The sequence below is a fragment of the Corylus avellana genome, chromosome 10, assembly GCF_965113065.1.
Source record: "Corylus avellana chromosome 10, dhCorAvel1.hap1.2, whole genome shotgun sequence".
NCBI classification, from domain to species: domain Eukaryota; kingdom Viridiplantae; phylum Streptophyta; class Magnoliopsida; order Fagales; family Betulaceae; genus Corylus; species Corylus avellana.
In genome coordinates this window covers 18,778,515-18,800,992 of record NC_142499.1, presented here as the reverse complement: position 1 = coordinate 18,800,992, position 22,478 = coordinate 18,778,515, and the positions used below count along the sequence as shown (strand labels likewise).

At 36.9% G+C, this 22,478-nt stretch overlaps 3 protein-coding genes across 3 annotated transcripts; all 3 read right to left on the bottom strand.

Annotated features, from left to right (window-relative positions):
• Nucleotides 1-326: 326 nt before the first annotated feature.
• On the bottom strand, nt 327-10,577 carry LOC132191472 (eukaryotic translation initiation factor 3 subunit A). The gene is made up of 14 exons (XM_059606498.2): nt 10,474-10,577; nt 8,973-9,049; nt 7,973-8,454; nt 6,974-7,189; nt 6,460-6,828; nt 6,324-6,353; nt 5,069-5,296; nt 4,803-4,964; nt 2,947-3,168; nt 2,632-2,838; nt 2,351-2,557; nt 1,992-2,072; nt 1,397-1,598; nt 327-1,117 (listed from the first exon to the last, which is right to left on the bottom strand). The coding sequence occupies exons 2-14, from the start codon at nt 9,016-9,018 to the stop codon at nt 642-644; spliced, it is 2,928 nt and encodes a 975-aa protein (XP_059462481.1). The 5' UTR covers nt 9,019-9,049; nt 10,474-10,577; the 3' UTR covers nt 327-641.
• A 4,422-nt stretch (nt 10,578-14,999) lies between these two features.
• On the bottom strand, nt 15,000-17,765 carry MEE40 (Pentatricopeptide repeat (PPR) superfamily protein). Its single transcript, XM_059572309.2, has 2 exons — nt 15,248-17,765; nt 15,000-15,156 (listed from the first exon to the last, which is right to left on the bottom strand). The coding sequence occupies exon 1, from the start codon at nt 17,683-17,685 to the stop codon at nt 15,358-15,360; it is 2,328 nt and encodes a 775-aa protein (XP_059428292.2). The 5' UTR covers nt 17,686-17,765; the 3' UTR covers nt 15,000-15,156; nt 15,248-15,357.
• A 2,205-nt stretch (nt 17,766-19,970) lies between these two features.
• LOC132192313 (actin-depolymerizing factor 1) lies at nt 19,971-21,898 on the bottom strand. Its single transcript, XM_059607610.2, has 3 exons — nt 21,760-21,898; nt 20,639-20,904; nt 19,971-20,548 (listed from the first exon to the last, which is right to left on the bottom strand). The coding sequence occupies exons 1-3, from the start codon at nt 21,760-21,762 to the stop codon at nt 20,398-20,400; spliced, it is 420 nt and encodes a 139-aa protein (XP_059463593.2). The 5' UTR covers nt 21,763-21,898; the 3' UTR covers nt 19,971-20,397.
• Between the last annotated feature and the right edge of the window lie 580 nt (nt 21,899-22,478).

Here is a 22,478-nt window from a genome sequence, read left to right as displayed (position 1 = left end):
TTGCATCTTTTTTGTATTTTTTTTAGGATAGTCATTTTGTGTTATCTTATTCTTCTTCTTCTTCTTTTTTTTTTTTTTTTTTAAAAAAAAAATAATAATAATAATAAATTAAATTAACCATTGGATCTGTAATATCCACATGAGTGAAGATACATCTTACAAATTCAATGGTTTATTTATTTATTTAAAAAAAAAAAAAAAAAAAAAAAAAAAAAAACAGAAAAGATGAGAAAATACAAAATAGAAAGTCCCTTTTTTTTCTTTTTCTTTTTTTTTTCTGACACTCCCCTTTAGATACAATCCCACATGTTAGGCAAGTTTCAACAGGTTAAAAATCCAATGGTATAAAAGAGATGGATGAGAACACAAAATAGCAATTCCCCTTCCCTTTCTACGTTCATTCCCAATCCATCTTGACATCTTGTACATTCATAGAACCCCATCAAGTAAAGTCTTCATGAAAACAAAAAAATCCAAATACAGAAATGATGGGAAGGAAACAAACAGAAAAAATTCAATCAGAAAAGTCAGGAAAAGGAAGCAGAATAAATAAAGAAGCAAATCCGGCAAAAAACCACAACCACATTTCTGCAGCAAAGCCCTATAGCTACCTCCAATGCTGGCTCTACTTCAATTTAAAATCAACGTTTCAGACCCACCGCGGATCCTTGAGAAGACCATGTTGAAGCCGACCTTGAACCACCAAATGAGGACCCACCAGAGGATCTGCGGTCATCGCTATGCCACTTGTCACCAGGTCGATCATCCTGCCTGCTGCTACCCCACCGATCAGATTCTGGAGGTGGAGCCTTCCCTGAGCTCTCAGTTCTCTCCCGCCTGAACCTCGGGACATACTTTCCGGATGATGGTGCAGCAGCTCCGGCTCCTGCCGCTCCTGATGCAACAGCAACTGGAACAGCAGATACCGACTCCAATGGGCGGGCCGCAACAAGAGGTTCAGAAGGCTTCAAAGATCCCACAGTGGATCTCCCCAAAAGCGCTTCTCTTCTTTGCCTCTCTTTTTCTTCCAGCTCTCGTTCTCTTTGCCTCTGCTTTTCAGCAATCTCGTCCAGTTTTGCTTTGCGTTCAGCCTGCTCTTTCTTTTGCCTCTCAGCTTCTGCAAGTTCCAAAACCACAAGATATGTACCATTTTAAATAGACTAAGAAAGACGACTCACATTTGCACAAAACAAGGAAATGCAGGATCCAATAAGCTTTCGCATCAGCAAATGAGTATTCAATCTGACTGCGATGAAACTTTTTTTTTTGAAAAAAAAAAAAAACTTTACTTAATTCCCTGAACTTCCATGTGAAGGAAGTTTAGGGGGGTTAAGAAAAATATCCCTTTCTTTTTTTAACAGCTTATGGCTGGAAAAAAAAGATTAAAAAAATTTACCTTCAAGTTTCCGTGCTTCCTCCTGCTCTTGCAATTTCCTCTGCCTCTCCTCTTCTGAACTCAAATAAAACTTCAACTTCCTCAACTTTTCTCTTTCTTGTCTCCTGGACTGCAGGATTTGTGAGAGTCTCTCCTCCCTCTCCCTTCTCAATCTGGTAAATTCTTCTTCCCGACGACTGACAACCCTTTCTTGAAATATTTCCTGCACAAACAAATCAAGAAATCCATAGTTTGTCAAGGTACAGCCAAAAGCCATGAAAAACTCATGATGTCCAGACACATTGTGGGTAAAGTCATAAAACACAACATCAAGTAAGAAATCAGAAGAATGATCTGGAAAAACTAAAGGAACACCACAGTAAATTCTGAAAAACATCGAGACCCACTCGATTTATAATCAATATACTGAACAGTCTTTGAATGTCTAATGTTCCCCAGATGTGTCATTTTCTGTATTTTGCTCTAGGTTTTCTCTGATAACCATCAGCATAATGCACTCATGAATTTGGCGAGTGACTACAAGTTACAGCAAAACACTAAAATTTCTGACAACAAAACAGACCTAAATCAAATACAGACAAAACTGGGTACTGACCTTATTGTTCTTAATCCGAGCCAGCCTCTCCTTCTCCTTTAGCTCTGTGTCATGGCGCAGTCTGCTAAGCTCAATCTCTTGCTGCAGAGTAGCATGGGACACCCAGTAAGCATAGTGTGCAAACATCTCAGGTTCAATATAAAATTTTGAAGGGAGAGAGGTGGAAGGGGCGGCAAGTAAATTTTACACAAAAAGGGGCAGTCAATTCAAAGGACATGATACAATGTTACTTTTTTTCTTATCAGAAAAAAAAAAAAAAAAAAAAAAAAGGGAAAGATACAAGATGGAACTTCTCCAGGAAAAAAAAAAAACATCTCCATAAGCAATCAGTTCAGACACTAGCAAAATCTTAAAAATACCTGTTGCTCGTGTTCATGGAGGGCCTTCTCTTCTACTAAACGCTGTTGATATGCAGCTTCAACCAAGGGAGCAGCCTCTTCTCTTTTTGCTCTCTCCAAATAATCCATAGTTTTTGCAAGTTTCTGTAATTTTTTTTCCATTTCCTGCCTTTCTCGGAGTTGCTCGCTCAAAGTCAACTCCATCACGGTTTGCTTGGTAAGTTTGTCCTGCATATAGAAACTGTCAATACTTTCCTTTCCAATCCTAATGAAATATGAAAAAACAAAAAAATCCAACTCACTCCCTCTATGACCGGCTTCTTTCCTTTCCATTTAATACGTTGTGCAGCTTCCTGAAGCAAAGCTTGGGCTTCTGCAAGTTCACGCTCCTCTATTTCCCTACGGATCCTTTCATTCTTCCTCTCCTCATACTCAGAAGCCAGTCTTTTTTTTTCTGCTTCCTCAGTTATCTTCTGTAGTTCTACCCTCTTCGACTCTTCCATGCGTTCCTTCAAGAAAAAAAAAGAACAGTTCAACAGGAAACGATATATTTACCTCAAAGATTACTAAAACATCAAGCTGTGTTCTATACGCCAGAATATTAGTTTAAAAAGTACCCTCTCCAGAAGCTTGCGCTCCTCATCTTCTTTGCGTTTCTCAATTATGGATTTTCGAGCAAGCAGTCTCTTATGTTCCTTATCCACAACCTCAGGTAAACTGGGAAGCAATTCATCAAGTTTTGAGGCATTTCTAGCAGGAGGATAAATCATTGCTCTAGCTTTATTCAAATTTGCTGCAAGGCTGGTCAAGTGAACCCTCAAAATCTCAGACTCAAGACCCTGAAACAAAAACAGCCACATGTAAGCTGCATCCACATTATGAACAATACAAAGCCACCTTCATTTAAGGAGGTAAAAGTAGAAATTTTTGTATCATCTCTTCTAGAGGGGCCCCTGAAACCTCTAATTGAAAAACAATTGTTTAAACATTGTTTCCATTACACTTCTTCCATAGCCTTCAAATCTGCTAATTAGGGAGCACACCCTGTTTATCAGTTTAGTGCCTTCAGCAATGCCAATCGTAATGTACCTACCTAACAGTAGATCCATGACCAACAGACTAGTATTTTTCCGCCTTTGTGTTAAGCTTATCTATTTTCCTAGTGAATGATTCACCTATAAGAGATTTTGATGGGAACGATAAATTTTATGCCAATAAAAATTCCAGAATGTTAATTACTTGAGTAAAATTGGTTTTATTCAGTAAATAGAATCAGTTTTTTCTCAGGTCAATCAAAGCCAGGAGGACCATAGCTCAGATTGCAGCTCAAACAATGGTTGGGAAATGTGATCAGATTGCAGAACAAAATCCATCCCGACACAAAGACAAAAAAATAATAGCAAAATAGCTGGAGTAGCTCAGCTGAAGATGTAGATACATGGAAACGTGGTCTGAATGTTGAAACTTATGCATGCAAAAGCATAGGGCTCAACATCAGTTTTTCAAGAATTCCATACTGATTGACCCACCAAACTAATTATTGGACTTCAGAAAAGATCCATGTCGAACTCAAGACCGAAGGCCAGGTGGGACACTACAGCTCTTAAAAAATATGAGAAATTCAGCTGCTTTGAGAAGCAAACCTTTGCGCTGCTTTCAAAAGCCGCCTAAAAAAGGCACAAGCCACTTTGCAAAACTGGCAAAAAGCTGAAGCTCCTTTGGTTAACCAAAAGAAATGCAAGGTGCTACTGTTTTCTAAAAGCTGAAGCATAGGAGGAGCCTAAATAAGAGCCCCACCAAAAAGGGCCTAAATAGATGCATTTGATACAGCAATGACCTGTGAATTGAGGCATCTAATGGTATAATCAACAATTAAACTTGAAATGGCCTAACTAACATGCTTTCCATATTAAGACAGTAAGATATAACGTGAAATAGTCCCATTGAGGACAATTGGATTTGATCAGTACTCCCAGCTATATAACTTAACGCAAGAGTTATACATGCAGCCCCATAATATGAGCAAGAAAATACAAGACCAACCGTGCAGTGGATAGGTGGATAGGAGGGAAGGGGGGGTACAAATATCAGCAAAACCATCTGATCCACAATATTTCTTACAAAATCACACCAAGTTCCCAAATAAACCAAAACTCTTGGTGAACTAGGCCATTAAGTACAGGCCCCCATCAACGGGTTGACCAAGTCCTATCCACTTTAGAAAACATTGATTAGCATCAATTTTTCCCAGCAGAGATTCATGTTCAAGAAAAATGAAAATGAATAAATTTACCCAAATTACCACCTATCAAACAAATAAACATCTTTATTTGTACCATTTTAAGAAATTTCAGCCCAGCCACATTAATTAATTCATTATTTTCTCCTATTATCAAAAAATTAAAATTTGGAAACAACTGTTTGGGGAGGCAATCAAAAGCACAAAATTCAAAGTCACAAGTATAAGGCTTACCATATTACCAAAAATAACAACACCCTTCATATGGTCAATTTTCAAGGCCACAAAATTATGCTTGACTGCATCCACAAATATCTTTTCCGCAACAGAAAAATCAAAAAACGGGATCATCCTAGATAAACTCTCAATCTTCATTGTCTGGTACACCTGGGAAACCTGGAAAGCGAAACAGCAGCAAATTGACAAGAAGATGAAATGCGCTTAAGTGGAAAACTTGTATCCAAAAAATATTAATAATCAAGACAAAGACAAAAATGAACCTGCTGCAACAATCTCAAGGTAGTAAGCTTTTCCAGGGCAGGAACATATTGAGACAATTGTACTTCTGGGACAGACGGAGCTGAAGAAAGTTTGCCCCCACATTTCGAAATTTTGGTTAACAAGGGCAGGACTTTTGATGCAAGATCTAGAGGGGAAAACTCATGTTCTAAAAGATGGTAAATATCTTTCACTTCTTGAATTACACAAGACATTACACCTTTGGCCACCTGCACCACCCAGAATAAAAAAATTAATTTTAGGACAAAATAATGTGAAAAATAATTGAAAAGAATGCGTGGAAAGTTCTTATTAGTAAATTACAGCCTAGATCTCTTCCCTATAAAACTTATAGATTAAGGGTCTCTTTATAACTAAAAGGATGTACCAGAGCAAACAACAATTCTAAAGAAAAAGAGATGTCAGAGAAGTGATGTTAGAGAACACAACTAATAAGAATATCATATGATATATTCAAGCATGATCGCATAGCCATATTAGTAAGTACAAGTATGTCCAACCCACTGAAAAAAGAAATAAAGATCATAAAATAGGACTCCCATAGAGGATCAAGATGTATAAGATAATATGGCTACTTATCCCAAAAAAACAAGGATAATTTGGATGGAACAGGATCCTCTCCAGTTGATTTGAACTGGATAATATCCAATTAGTTATATTTGAGGGGTATTTTTGTCTTTTCACTTTTTGATAGGACAAAAAATACCCCTCCAATATAACTAACTGGATATTATCCCAGTTCACTTATGAACTGGAGAGAATCCTAATTCAACTTGGATAGCCATTTTTTTTATCAAGGTCAGCTGGAGCTCTCATTGCCACACTTCTGAAGTACATTATAAACTTTTATGAATAACTTTTTGGTCAAGAGATTTGTCCACAATTCTATGAAGAGGAACTACGACTATGCCAAAAGAATAAAATAAAAAGGTAATTTATTACACTCTACCACAAACAGGGCATTGATTGATAACAAGAAGGGAAATCCAAGAAAAAGACCAAAAAAAGAGGAAAGAAATCCAAAATAATAATACTAAACAGTATCGTCTAGTCCAATTAAGCTGACATAATTAAGCTGAATGTCAATAATCTAAAACAAAATAGTCTAGTCCACAGTATACAAGCATATATTATACTTCATCCACATCAGAAAGTATGCATATTTACCACAATCATGACAACTAATTATTAAAAAGGAACAAAGAAAAGCTTAGCATAGTAAAGAAGAATTCCTACCAGTTCAGAGAGAAGGGATGACCTCGAAAGCTGGGAGAAAAAAAAGAACAAAGGAGTAGAAGGCAAGAAGTCAGAACTGTAAAACTGAATGTATCAACCAACATGAGACAAGATCCAGTTCAAAAATTTAGATTACCACTTCTTTGCTCTCAAGTTTAGACTCGAGATTAAATCCTATGAGATTAGCCATCCTCAAGTTTCTTTCTCTCTCATTCTCTAGATCCAAATGAGATGCACCGTGGGTGTGATCATAAGGGGTCACTGAAAGTGCAGCCAAAACTACAGATGATGCTATCAATTGCAAATCCTTCTGGCTCAGGTTCTTATTGAAACTTTTCTGTAATAAGAAAAGCTTGAACCATGCATAAGCATGATATAGATGGCTACCAGAAATCCAAAATATTTCAGTTAGCTTAGCATAATAAACAGCCATCAAGGATGACTTGGGCGTCTTTTTAACCATGCACATCAGTCCATGGATATCTTCAATTGATCGAAATGCTTCCTGCAGAAAATGACCAGAAAAGTTAATAAAAAAAGATATGAAGTTTTGACCATGGCAAATAGGCAATCTGTGCTCTCACTTGTTTGTTTACATATAAGAAGCCTGTATAAATACACAGAATGGTAAAAAAATAAAAACAGCAAACCTGCCAGAGTTCGAGTTCAGTGGCAACTTTTAGCTGCTCAAATCTTGTGTCAAGATACAGTTGCATGCTTTCAGGAGTTGACAGATCAGGCCGGTCCCTCTGGTCACGATATTTGTTGAGATTTGCCAAATGATTCCGTATGATCTCACACAGTCTGCGAAACTCTGTTGTTCGTTTGTATTGCTTACAAAACTGGAAAGCTCGATGTGCTGTCATCTACACATAATATTTGCAGTTAAATAAGGCTTCATATATACCAATGCAATAATTATAGTTTGTGAAAGAAAAAGCAGTACTTAATTCAAATATCAAATTTTCTTTTCCACATAAGGTCAAGGGGAAGTTTGGCTTAGGGCTGCACAAGCGGTTACGGTTAGCAGTTATTGGCTATAACCGCTAACCGCAACCGCCTTGGGCGGTTATCGATTTTTAATAACCGCAACCACCTTGGGCAGTTAGTGGTTATTCAAACCAATAACCGGCGGTTTTATAACCGCTTTTTTTATATGGGCTTTTGGCCTTTTAAGTGTTTTGGGTCATCACTGTTAACCCGCGTTATCAAGAAGACATTTTTTTTTACTGTGAGATGTAACACACACAAGGCCATTGCCTTGTCTAATGCCTAAACAATATAATCACAAGAACCAAATAAAAATAATAATAAGCAATCATACTCCACTTGGACTGGCCTTCAGGCTGTAAAACTCATCACTTGAAAAGCATTATTCCTTAAGCCAAAGTAAACAAAAGGTTTAGAATAACAACAAACAAGACCAATCTTTGCATGTACTGAAGATACTTTAAAAAGTTCAATTATTATTATTATCTACTTTGGGCCGTGATAAATAACTGTGACATCACGAGTTCACAACAAAGCAAGACCATAGACACAAGATACATGCAAGATATGATAATCCACAGAAGGTAGTTAAAAATATAATGAGCTGAAACACAACTACCAGCAACAACATTGACAAAAAGAAGGATTTTATTACTAACCGCATATAGTGCTTCTAATTTTGAGTTGTTCCGTAAGATTTCAAGCACTGTTCTATACGTTTCCCATAGAAATTTAAACCACGGGGTAACAAGCTCCCGATCAGATCTATCTTTTCCTTTCTCTCCACTCACATAGCTTAGCATTAAGTCTTCCGGCCTTTTATCTGCTTCCAGATCTTCAACATCAAGAGCTTCTTCTAAGGCTTGTGCCTGGCTACGAGCTTGTTCGGCTCGCTCGGTGGATAGATGCATGAAGTGCTTGATCACCTCCTCCAAAGAACTAACATTTACTTGCTGACATATGATACGATACTGAATGAGTCCATCCTTGGCATACCTACCTCTCCGCAAGTCCACACACAGCTCTATATACTTAAACATACTCCTCTCAAGTGCCTTTTGCCAGGCTCTGTGTCTCCTTGAGGTGAAAAGGTCATGAAGCGTTTGCAAAGCATCTTGCTTCTGCCCAACATTAATCAACTCTGCATCATGAATGACACAGTGTGTCAGTTTGAGAACATAATATATGACCAAGTCAAATTCAGGCAAAACAAGTTGAATGAACTACATCAAAAGCTAAAATAAATAAGGCTGAAGAATTCAAGCACTAGAGAAGAACAAAAGACGTATATCTCCAATGTCAACCTACAGCCACATGACAAAAGAGAGCCAAAGAATCTATCAACTAAATAAAAGAGCCACTCAACCCATCTGGTATTCAGAACCACAAGGAACACTGATTTTAAGCCTCAATCAACTCGAAATTTCTTGCCAAGCCAAAAGAAAGGGTACATAAATGTTCTAAGGATAAAAACATGATCCCTCATGAATAACATCATAAAAAATAAGCTTAATATTCTCATTTCATTGACCTTAAGTATTTAACCATAGTTTCAAGAAAATGCGGTAATGCTTCAAGACATAGGTTACCATTTTAAGCAACTATAGCTCAAAAGAAAGTACCACCCAACAGCAAAAGCAGAAAATATCTGTCACTTACCTTCGGCTCGTTTCAAAGCATTTTCTGGCTTGGCAAAACTTGCCATATCCACCAATTCGACCAAATCAGACCCTTGCCTGCTCAAAGGACAGCATGAAATGTCAAATTAATAAGACATCTATATTATTTATAAAGTAGTATTACTTCTCGGCCTAAACTCAAGAGCAGCCAAAGAAAGAAAAAAAAAACAAAAACAAAAAAACAAAAGCAGGTGTACTGTATTACCCCGAGAAAGGAAATAAATTCTTAGTTACAAAGGCCAAGTTGATGCATACTCACATCCAAGAGAAAGGAAGAAAGCATTCTCAATATCAGCTGAAACACAATTCACTTATGATAATTGATTTACGTGGCACATTTACCCCCTTCTTTGACATTAAAGGATAATACTATTTCTTTAACTAAAATCAGTGAAGTAATGAGAGTCATGAGACTACTTCAGTGTCAATGAAAAACTTCTTGATTGCTGGCTAAGCATAGTTTGGAAAATTGATCGTAATTAGAGTATCTCTTTCTTGGTTTATTTTATAAAAACTTATTCAGCCTAACTAAAACAGGTCGTAAAAACTCAGGATCCTACCTAAAGGGCTAATATAGAGATAAGAAAGAATCCATATAGAAGATTTCTGCAGAAAGCATTGTGCATATGCCAGCCCCGACACAGGAAAATTCAGGGTCTATATAGTGCTAAAGCGCAGAAAACATGTAACTGCCACAATGATTTCCCACGACAAACCGTTAACTTTTTGAAGTGCCATAAAAGTAACAAATAGAGAAACGACTCTGTCCAGTTATTTGTACTAACGACCATAGAACATTGCATTAAAACCGGAGGAAGGCCACACTTTCAAAGCCTGCAGTAGTCAACCCACAGATGGCTGCAGCTTGAAAAAACCATCAGCACATCAAAGAAAAGCCTGACTTCAAATCTTATATCATTACCCACACTGTAGTTTATGAGGTATATTAAGTTCATTTAAGGTGGGCAAATTGCACTCCAGTACTTGGGTCCCTATCCGGAATCAAATCATAGCTTCCGGTAGTGCAGATTGTGAGTAAATATGCCTAAAATTCGTAAACCTGGAGCTCAACTCGCTAAGTGATTAGGAAACACTTGTGAAGAAAACTTCAAAAATAAACAAACAAACAAACAAACAAAACAAAAACAAAATCCCTTTTCCCAAGAACTGTGACTTAACGTTCAGCACGGAATAGAAAGCTCGCAACTTTATCGTAGTTGAAAACAAAACCAATATCTCTTCTCCTCTTATCAATTGCGATTAGCCTATGTTGGGTTTCGCAGAATCAGATTCTAAGAAAAATTTCAATTCCTACAAATTCGAAATACGTATCGATTATGATATTGCAGAGTTATAATCGAAGCCTCCAATTGGGTACCATTTTTTTAATATTTTTTTCATAACCATCGGATCTGTTCATTCACGTTAGTTCTCCAGAGACAGAAAGACACAGAGAGAGAAAGAGAGTTTGAGAGAGAGACCTGGGCTTACGCTGCTCGTTGAGCACAGGATCTGTCAGCCGAGAATGCCCTAGAAGCCGAAGATGACGAAATGAATGGAGCTCTTGAGCCTTACTTATTATATAATCAGCGTATCCAAATCAAACTTGGAAAAGAGTTAGAGTCAGGGTGCAACTGAAATAATGAAAAAATCCGTTCTTCTTTTTTATTTCTTTGGTGACCCCCTCAATTGTGTAATATCGAATACGGCACAAAAATTGTAAACTAATTCTCATTCATGCCTCCACCTTAGCTCTCATGGACAAGGATCCTCTCCGGTCCAAAATGAACCGGAGAGGATCCAGTTCATGGCTAGGATCTATAAGAAGAGATCCTAAGGCCATCAACCCGCCATGTGGGGTATTAAAAAAAATAATATTATTTTATTATTTTACCGAGCCACCCCCAAGGGCCATGGGGGTGGCTTCGACCGGCCCTTCGACGCCACCCCCATGCACGAAAATGTGGTGGCCGGCCACCCCCTGTGGCCATCATGGGGTGGTCAGCGAGCCTTCTTTTTTTTTATATTTGTTTTTAATTTTTTATTATTTTGTTTTTTTATTTATTTTTAAAAGTAAAATAATAAAATAATAATATTTTTTTAATGTGCCACATGGCAGGTCGATAGCCTTAGGATCTCTAAGAATAGATCCTAGTCATGAACTGGATCCTCTCCAGTTCATTTTGGACTGGAGAGGATCCTTGTCCTGCTCTCATAAGTCACAACTTTCGCAGGTTATTACTGGCTTTCTTGGATAACATTGGTCCAATTGAGTCATTCGCATCTTTTTAATTATAAAAATAATTTTTCTTTCTTTTTTGAGCAACTTCATTTTAGACCCCTGAATTACCACGCGATTTAATAAGCACTTCCTGAACTTCAAAACCTCTCAATCTGAACTAATGAACTTTTAATTGCAGTTAATTTGAACTCCTTCGTCAGATTTTAAACTTTATTCTTTTCTTTTTTTTTGCAGAAATATTTTAAATATTAAAAGTGAGACAATGAAGTTTATTTAATTTTAGGTCAAGTTGACCTTTTGTCACAAAGAAAGTACTTAATAATGAAAGTCTTTGTTCTTAAGAGGTAGCTCAATCAATTGTGAACCACGTCTCATGAAGCGGAGGTCACTAGTTCGAATCCCCCTCCCTTGTGTGGACATGTCAAAAAATAAAAAATAAAATAAAATAATGAATGCCTTCTCCACTATACGAGCCACGAGGAGTCTAAACTACCGAATGCAATGAAAAATATTTCAGTCTACTAGTAATGGTGGGAAAATAAAAAACACCACAATTTCACTAAACAATATTTATTTCAATTTTTTTTTTTTAAAATAAACATCAAAATATTATCACTTTTTATATCACATCATTTATTTTTTATATTATATAATTTACTTTTTACTATTATTCAAATAAAAAAATTACTATAAAACAAAATTTTACCATTTTTCAATACTACTTTTTCACTTTTCTATACCAATCATTATTATTATTATTTAATTTAATCAAAATGAGCAATGCCATGTTGCCATGTTATTTAACAAACAATGCCTAACTTTCAGGGGCATTAAATACATAATTTGGAATAAGATTAGCAACTGTAAGGTGAAGTTTTTCTCACAAGCAGGGAAAGACATATTATTGGAAGCAGTATTCCAAGTCATCCCTACTTATACTATAAACATTTTTAAGTTGCCTAAAGATTGTGCAGTGATATTAACTCTATGATGTAGAGATTGTGGTGGGAACAATAAATAAAATAAAATAAAAGGAAAGTAAAGATCAATTGGGTAAACTGGGTGAAAATGGAAAATTCAAAATGCAAATGGGGCCTAGAATTTCATGATCTAAAAAGTTTTAATAAAGCATTGTTGGCGACACTGCTGAAAAAGTACTTCAAAACACTGAGGTGGATAAAAGTGAAAATATTTTTATATTAATTTTTTTTGAAAAAAATGAAGTGAATAGCATTTAAAGAAAGGCGATGTTTAACCAACTGAGCCCAAGTGTTTGGTTTGCCAAGATTCTAAATACTACCCTCATGACTCTATCACCGACGTGAACTTGAGAAAAGACCCTGCTATACATATGGACAACTAGGGATTTATTAAAGGAGGACTTATGTGACGGGTAGGGAATGGAGAAAATATAAAGGGTAAGTTTGGTCTTATTAGGAAAATTAATAGTTTTTATTGGGAATGGAAGAAAGTGGAATAAAAATAAAATAGTATTAGAATAGCTATTTTCGTGAGATTCTATCCTTATCATAAATTCTCCATGGCTATTCTATTCCTAATAAAACTTATTTATTTTTTATAATAGAATAATCATTATGCGTACCAAATGCAACCTAAAATATGGAAGGATATATGGCTTTCAAAATCTACATCCTATCTTGCCCGGTCGCCAAGTGTTGTATTAAAAAAAAAAATGTTGTTGTGGCTAATACTATAGACAATGATATTCGATGGTGGAATACATCTCTAATTAAAGAGTTGTTTGCGTAGCATGAAGCAACATAAATCTGTCAAATCCCTGCTAGCACATTTAATAGTAGGGACCAACATAAAATATGGAAGGATATATTTGGATATGTACATGAAGTGTTCTATTAAGAGATGTTGTGGCTGATATTATAGACAATGATATTAGATTGTGGAATACCTCTCTAATTAAAGACGTGTTTGCAGAGGACGAAACAACATAAATTTGTCATATCCCTATTAGCACTTTTAATAGTAGGGACCAACAAATTAGGAGATGCACAGAGAATGATGAATTCTAAGTGAGGAGCGCCTATCACTTAGATAAGACTATCGCAACAAATTAATAATAAAGGGGAATGCTCTTATGCAAGAAAGCAAAGCAGTGAATGGAAAAGACTATGAAAGATGAATGTTCTTAATACAATAATAAAGATGTTTATGTTGAAGGATTGTAATGATGTGTTGCCCACAAAACCAAATTTGCTCAAAAGGAAAATAGTCAAAGGAATCCGCTATGCCCTATATGTGGCTTAGAAGTAGAGACTACCGGGCATATATTGTAGAGTTGCTCGCGGCAAGGGATGCATAAAGTATGTGCGGGAGGAATCTACAAAAAAGCTACTTGGAGAATGAGAAATTTATTCACATCATGGAGGTGCAAGATATATATTAGACGATGAAGATGTTGAACTCATGGCGGTTGGGGCTAGAAATTTGTGATTCAGGATAAATTATGTGATGTATGGGGGGTTGTTTAGTCACCTTACCCAACTTGTGAGGAAAGCATCCAAATCTCTAATGGATTTTAAAAATGCAAGCATGACAAAAAAGAAAGTGGCAATTCAATAGTGTGGATTTGTCAAAATTATATATATATATAGGTGGGGGCCCAACCCAAGCATGGGGTAGCCGCTTGCGTGGCTCACGCATCCAACCCCACCTTTGTTTTTTTTTCAAGGTTCGCCTTCGAATGACAGGTAGATGGAAGGATCTATTTGATAACACTTTGAACCTTAAGAGCATCCTCAATGACCTCTCTATTTTTTAGCTAAAATCTGGCAATAAACTCCACTTTTTCTAGTTTAACTAACAACTATGCAAAAGTAATAATAATAAACTCTCTAAATTTTACTCTATTCTATTTAAATATAATTTTTAAATAGAATAGAGTAATAATTTTTAAATGGAAGGATCTATTTGATAACACTTTGAACCTTAAGAGTAATAAATAATAAACTCTAATATAATTTTTATTCCATCTTCATTCATTTTTTATTCTCAAGAGCACCCCACAAACCCATAAAAGTAAGAGAGAGAATGTGTGAGGAGAAATATAAAAACATAAAAAAAATAGAGTAGAGAATGGATTTTGTTCTCCAAATGTTGAGAAAAGTTTGACAAGCCCTGAAATGGAGAAGGGAATAGAGAGCTTGTTTTTTTTTTTGTAAAATTTAACCAAATTTTGGCTAAAAGTGATTCGATAAAAAGTCACACCTTAGGACCCTGAACCATTTTTTTCCTAACTATAAACAGTTAGCAACTAACAACCTAGGCATAGAAGAGAAGGGACTAATGCCTTATACATACAACATGCTTAGGAAGTCTTCCCATGTCAAGATTGCTAAATTCATTCTATTTTATTCTCCATGTCTAATTTACATATAAACACCCTAATGAAGGTGTAAATAGAAGCTCGAACCCCTTGGGGTTAGCCCAAGTAGAGGAAGCCTTGGTCTTAAAGTTTGCTCCCTTCAAAGTTCAAGGTTCAACACTTCATGGGTGTAAACAATCTCTTGGGGCCACACCTCCTAGTGAAAAGTCAGCGATTTAACCAATTCCGTGTCGGAAAACTTTCGTGGGTGCGGTGCACAAGACTGGGGTTTACTTTGCAGGGGTAGGTCCGAAGGGCCCTGCCTTAGAGAGGTTCCCCGACATAAAAAATAAAAAAATAAAAAAATAATAGAAGCTCGACCCTGTTGGTGGGCAGTTTAGTTGAAAAATAATCCAAGTTAATCCTGCAGCCTGAATGCACTCATATATCATTACTAGAAATTCAGTGCCAGAAACAATGCTATCCGTTAAGAAATGAAACAGATGCCATCTTACACAACAAAAATCCCTAGGTCCTCTTCCTCTGCAAATATTGACACTAAGAGTTGTATGAGGGAATCTCCTACACAAGGCAAGCCAAAGGGAACCAATATTACTATAAACTATTGACTCAAGCATAGCACCTTCTAAAATCCCTTAATAATCTTCCATACCTTTGCACTGCATCATCCGCTGGACTGAAGGGTGATCCAAAAGCTTCATATTAGCAACCAGGAAGCGTGGTCTATAGCCTCTTGCCAATTAACACAACAGCATTCTAATTTCATCTTAACCTGTAGGCTTTTCTGGGCTGTTGCCTATCTAAGATATTACCAAGAGTAGCCAATGCATCTTGAAATTTACGGATCCTGAGAAAACCCCTTATCATGGAAACTTCGCTGTCTGAGGAGCCAGCTTTCTCCATGACCATATCAACAAGCTTAATTAGGGTGTCCTCCATGGATAAAGCACAAAGTCCTTCAGCCAGAAATACAAATGATGAGAATTCCGGAACAAATCCTCTCTCCATCATCTCAACCGTAAAATCTACAGCTTCTCCAATTGGTCCTCCACCATTGCAAAGCCCACGACAAACAATTTTATACGATAAAGCATCTGGAGGATCAGCCTTCTCCATCATTTCTCTAAAAAGCATCATGCCTTCTTTTGTTCTCTTTCGCTTAAATAGTGCTTGAAGTACAGGATTATAAGCCTGAGGAGTCAGGACCATTCCTTTCATCTGAACAGTTCTGAGGAGCCTATTTGCAACCTCAATTCTACCAGCCCTACAAAGGCCCCCAATAAGAGTCCCATAGGTGACAATGTCTGGTTCACACCCATTTGAAGTCATACTTTGAACTATATCTGCTGCCTTTTTTATATCCCCTGCCCTGCAGAAGTGTGTGAGCAGGGAATTGTACGTGAACTTGTCAGGCTTCAGTCCTTCCATTATCATCTGGTCCATAAGCTGAGCAGCCTCTTCCACCCTCCTGCTCTTACAAAGACCATCAATAAGGCTATTGTAGGTCACCGAATTTCTTGAAACCCCTAGGAGTTCCATCTGGTCAAAAATCTCCTCTGCGTCCTCAATTCTCTTGTTTTTGCAAAACCCAGCTATCAAAGTATTGTATACAACTACATTCCGTGCACAGCCACTCGACTCCATTTCTTTCAGCAGGCTCAAAGCTTTCTCAAGTTTCCTTCTAGAACAAAGGCTGTCAATCAAAATACTGTAAGTAAACTCATCAGGTTTACATCCTTTGTTCTTCATCTCCTCAAACAGCTCCATGGCAATTCTATGATTACTGGTCAAGCAGAGACCTTGTATAAGAGAGTTAAACGTACACACATCAGGTAAAATTCCCTTGCTTGTGAGAACACGAGCAAGTTCAGTGGCCTCTTCAATTTTGTTCTCCTTACACAAGGTGCTAATTAGAGTGTTGTAAGTGACAGTGTTAGGGGAACAATCCCTTGAAATCATCTGATTGAGAACTTCCACTGCCTCTTCAGCTTCACCCAATTTACACAACCCAGAAATCAAAGAGTTATATGTAAATATATCTGGATCGAACCCCTCCTCGAGCATTAAATCCATAACCTCTAAAGCATGCTTGACATGCCCCGCCCTGCACAAACCGTTAACCAATGTATTGAACGTAAACTGATCAGGATTGAAGCCCTGATTGGACATCTCCTGTATAAAACTCAATGCTTCTTCTATCCTACCCTCTTTACAAAACCCATTAATTAAAACATTAACCGTCACACTAGTACATGGGCACCCAGATTCTACCATCTGTTCTCTAATTCTCAATGCACCACTCATATTACCTTCCTCAATATACCCTTGCATTAGCGTAGTGAAAGTTTTCTCATCGGGCGACAAACCATAGCTTGGCATCTCTTCCATCATCAAAATGGCCGGCCTAATTTGATGGGCTTTACAGAGAGCCTTTATCAATATATTAAATGTCGAAACGTCCGGCTTAATTCCTCTACTCACCATACTTGAATGCAGGTCTTCAACAAGTTTAAGCTTGTTACCATCAACAAGAACATTCAACAAGAAATTACAAAAATGCGTGTTGGGTTTCAAGCCAAATTCATCTTGCATCGTTTCCACAACACCAAGAACTTCATCATATAATTCAAACTCGGCGTAGCTCTCAACAAAAATCAAGAAAGTACCTGTACTAATCTCACAGCCCGCGAGCTTCATCTCTTCCAAGACACTCCTCATCGATTCAAAAGACCCCACCTTTCCAAGCTTGCGAAGAACTTCTTCGTATATCGACGAATTGGGTGCGAAATTGGGTTGCTTTGAGGCCCATTCGAATATGCGAAGTGCTGAAGACTCGTCGTTCTGACGACGAAGCGTGTCGAGGAGTTGGTTTGCGGTGAAGTCTGGAAGGAGCTGATTTGTTGGATTTGATTTGGAGAGTGGAGATGCGGCTGTGAGCTGGTCATGGCGTTGCGTGGAGGCGCAGGATTTGAAGATATTGGAGGTGGGTTTGTGAGAAAAAGAGTGAGGCAGTGGGTGGTGGTGGTGTTGGTGGTTTATGGTATGCGGGAGAGAGTAAGGATAGCATTTCAGACAGGAGGAGAAAGCCATTTGGGCAATTTTTGACAAACATGTGAAGGTGCGAGTGAGTTTTTCAGAGGCGGGTGAAAGAGCAGATAGGATTCACTGTTTAGAGCATCTCAAGCTAGAGAATAGGCAAATCCCTTGTGATTGACAAGGTAGGTACTAAACGACCCATCGTTTCCACAGCTCAGATGATTTTGTGATCAAAGATGACATAAGCGACATACGGCTTTTAAAAGAGAATTGCCCAGTTTCTTTGTATATGTTTTTCAGCTTCTATACGTACATTTTTGGTACATCTTCGTACATTTCTTTTTCAAATTAACCGTTGGATATACAACCCAATAGTTATTCAAAAAAAGAGATGCATGAGAGATGAACAAAAAATGTATATATAAAATGTCTTTTTTTATAAAATTCTTAATAAAACCTCATATTTACATTATTTATTGAAGCACAGTTTTAAACGGTCAAACGAACAATAACTCACTTGTAAAACAAAAACAAAAAAATAGTATCAGTAAGGATTCTTTGAAAAAAATGGAATAGAGAACGTGAGAGAGAAGAGAATGTGTTTAATTAGTAGCTAGTAGAATCTGAGTGTATCCTCTTTTTATGGTTTCAATGCTTTATCTTTTCTAAAAACAGAGATTTTCCTCACATAAAATGGATCCCAATTTCCAAAGCATTCATGATCTAGATGTAATTAAGTCGAATTACTTAATCCTCAGGATATTAGTGAATTATCTCTCCAAGAATTATGAAAGACATTCTACTAGCAATATTATTGTTATTCTTCGACCCATATTCCCAAAAAGCATATCCCACTCTACTAGCTCCGAATAAATTAAATACATGCAATAAGCTTCTTATTCCACAACAACAAAAGCATTTGTTCACTCTTTCATTTACTAGGGAATTTCACTTGAAAAATAAAATGTTTCATGCTAATGGATTCGGGTCCATAGATTCTAATGTACTAGATTTTATAGCACTTACCAATGAGGCCCTATCAATTATTATAAAATAGAATAAATCAATTATAGACAATCAATAGTTCAAACCAAATTTAAAGGAATGGCATTTTTCATTTTTATAGGAATTTTTTTACTAGAAACAATGATATCTCCGATTATAGCCCTTCTAATGATATCTCCAATTATACCCCTTCTAAGACGTAAAATATATCTTTCTCACCATTCCCATAGTGATCAACTTGCTTTGCTATCAAGCATTTCATTTATTTTGAATTTTAATAATTTTTGCAAAAACAATTACACATATTTTGTTTTTTATTTTGGAAATCAAGTAAAATATAACTAAATAACTGAAACAACTTAAATCTCAGGTGTTATGCAATTAACATGGCTTCAACTTCAAGTTAGACATTCTATTCAACTTCAAGTTAGACATTCTAATCAAAAGAAAAGGCTAAATTTCAGTTGATAACCATGCTAGTTTTCAAATAAATGAATACCACAGTTCGACAGTTACCATGGACTGCTAATCATGATGATATCTTCTATTAATATCTAAACCCTTGACATGTGTTTCTTACGTTTATACTTCCTCTTCCAAGCATCTTTTCCTTGCATTTTTCTTTGGTTAACATTGACTACTGACCGCACAAAAACATGCTCACTTGTTTATTTTTTCCCTGGGAAGAATGAATACGGTAACTTTAGTACATTCAAGCATACGGATCATTAAAGGGAAGATTGCTAATAACGTGACCAATTCCACTGGCTTTTAAAGACCACATCCTTGAGGCTTCCACGCCTTCATAAATTATACAAGTTTTTGCATTCAAGCACTAGCTATGAAAGCTCAAGTATCACGAAGACACCTACCTAGGCAAAGCATCACTGCCGACGCACAACTCGATTTGCTCATTAAAGAGGCAACAAACTGAAGTGGAGAAAAACCTAGAAAGACTAGAAACAAATAAACCGACATTACTAGTACAACACAACTCAGACAATAAGACAAAGACGATGATGAAGAATAGGGGCTCCTAGCCTCATTCCTACTAAGGTAAATTTGTTCACCATGGCCAGGTCATCATCAAAATCATTTTGCCTGGTTACGGAAATAGTATAAGCGGTGGACACCCAGAGACACAGACAAGCACCCCATCATTTAGGAATTGACTGGTGCATGAACATAAACATCTTAGCCCCTTAATGAAAACTGTGGATTTAGTTCATAAAGGGTGTACAAGTAACCAAATCCTGTTTTGCTAACTACAATAACTCTTAAGAAAATTTACCAAGTAGAATATAGAACTCATCAAAAAACTCAACAGGTTTGCAAGAAAAAAATATCAGTTCTCTTGATATATTTATCTATGTGATACAAAAACAAGCCAGTAAATGATCAACTTCAAAAGTCTTAAAAGCATTTCCCTTTAGCACTTCAAAGTTAAATGACCAGGATCAATTTATAACTTGAAATGAACTAAAGGCGCCGTCTAACCCCCCACATGCAGTTACATATTAGCGGCTAGAAATAGAACTGTAAAAAGCCACTCAACAGTACATAAGTTCCATAGATAACAAATCGCATGATATACCAGAAACCAGAGACTATTGTCCAAGATGAACAAAAGACTCTGCGGCAAAACTTGGAAATTGATACCATAATTAGCCAAGTTCACCATCCCACAAACTATAAACAATTCACTGGAGTAAAGAAGGGCTGAAGGGAGGAACTCCCTGATGCAAGGCCCATGATTTGAATTCAGGTGGCGCGGCTCTTAATGACATCGAGACCCATCTCAGTTGGATCGGTTGCTTGCAACTCGATCTGAATTCCATCAAGCTCTCTCTTGAATCTATCTTTGGAGCTTGCATAAATCATCTTGCTTCTAACTCTTGCTGTATCAGGAGACCTTCATGGAACATGAAAGTCATAAGTAGATATAAAAACCAACAACATGGCACCACAGAAGATCAATTAACGACTAGATAATTAAGACTACCAAGCAATGAAGAAAATCCTGCTCTTTTGGCAATTCTCTGCGGTGACAAAATCAAAATCATAGACAGCATAACGACACTCATCAGCAGGAAGGCTTGCAGTGAAATCCTCGTAACTTTGGGCTGGCTCACCAACCTTCTCCACAATAACTTGCTTTTGCTTCTCCTCAATCTTGAAAACTATGGACCGATGCGTCCTTTTTGCCTTAAGCTCCAAAAACTTCAACTTGCATTCATCATGCACAGCCATACCAGAAGCTGCGTTGGCCTGACGAATCGCATGACCATCATAGTGATAAAATAGTTAACACAATAAAATAACCCATTGATAGTTAACACGATCAATCACAATACAAATAATTCTAGCCTAACTTGATCCATCCTTTTCAACCCCCAGAAGAAGAAGAAGAAGAAATCAACTCGACCATGCGGAAATGGACAGTTCCAACAATAAAAAATTGGCCTCCTTGTCCTTTTACATTTCCTAAGCAGCCTAGTTGCGCTTAAGGTAGAAAACCCCGGAAACAGACGTAAAATTAAAATTAAACAAGCATTTAGTTCCATAACAATCACTAAAATACTCTAATCATCCAAAATCCATAACAGTAATAAAATCTAACACGCACTCAAAGTCAGCCGTAGTACTTTGTCCCAGGATAACAAACATAGAAGACTCTAATCTAGTAAGAATATACAAACAAAATGCACAGCAAAGTCAGCACGATCCATTGGCTAATGGCAGCAGATCCACAATCCGCACAGAAATCGCGATTCGTAGCGTAAACATCGCAACAAATCAGATCTGCAAGCTAAAGACGCACAACCAAACACGTGACGAAGTATAAATCTACACAGATTTCAAAAATTCGAACCAATTCAGTTCCGATAATCAGATCAACCATCGATCAAACACCGACTACGAAAACTTTTCAAGAAAAAATGAAGATCCGTTTGGTAGATAAGAAACCGCAAGAACAGTAAAAAGAAGACTCGGAAGATATAATCGCAGAAATCGGAGTTCTCTTTCCAATTTCCCGAGATTTCTAAGCAACCAAACGGAGTGTATAAGTGAAGTCAAAAACCCTAGCAGAGCAAAATGAAGATGATAGAGTAGAAGACTGACCATTTTGTTCGTCTCTTTTGGGCGCACTTGATAGAGAGCACGATCGAGAACGAGGAGAAGAAGATATAGGCAAAGAGACCCCTCCAACGAAGGCTCTCTCCTAAATACGCTGAAGCCCTTTATAATCTCCCAACTCCAATTTGGCAGCGATCTCTGTGTACTAAAGATTAGTATCGTGGCATACGACTACGATAGGAGCGTGTGGATTACCGTTGGCCCAATGGAGTGACGCCACGTTTCCATTACATACGACAGGTGGTGGTCTCCGTCTCCGCAATTTATATGAGTCGGCTCGCTCTAGAGTGGAGTCGGCTAAATATTGTAATAACAAACGACGTCGCTTGTCGTGATTTTTTTTTTCTTTAGTGAAAAGGTCCATGTACTTCTTTTAAATTAATACTCAATTGGTAATGTCTCATAAACTTTTGACAATATTTCCCTAAATTATCAAAAAATTAGAAAAATAATTGTCAATTAGATGGTAGTACTTTGGAGAATACCTTGTTACAATTAAAATTGTGAAAAGTATTACCTATGAAGGTGCATTTGACAAAAAATACATAAATAAAAAAAGGGTGAAAAATGCACCTTTTCAAATTATATGTAAAAGAGTTTATTTTAAAAAATATACGATTTTTAAAGTTAAATGTCAAACCACGATTTTATCATACGCTTAGCTATATTTTTTTAATTTGCATTTTTACGTTTTGAAATTACAT

Bases quoted from the DNA above. Each gene is read 5' to 3' on its own strand.
- LOC132192313 (XM_059607610.2), bottom strand. The intron at 20,549-20,638 runs GTAGTCTTAATT...TGTTCCATGAAG, and splicing joins AGGATTTTCTTCATTGCTTG to GTCTCCTGATACAGCAAGAG.
- MEE40 (XM_059572309.2), bottom strand. From the start codon at position 17,685: ATGGCTTTCTCCTCCTGTCTGAAATGCTATCCTTACTCTCTCCCGCAT.
- LOC132191472 (XM_059606498.2), bottom strand. From the start codon at position 9,018: ATGGCAAGTTTTGCCAAGCCAGAAAATGCTTTGAAACGAGCCGAAG. The intron at 2,839-2,946 runs GTACTTTTTAAA...TTTTTCTTGAAG, and splicing joins AGCGCAAGCTTCTGGAGAGG to GAACGCATGGAAGAGTCGAA. The intron at 2,073-2,350 runs GTATTTTTAAGA...GCTACTCTGCAG, and splicing joins TCCATGAACACGAGCAACAG to CAAGAGATTGAGCTTAGCAG.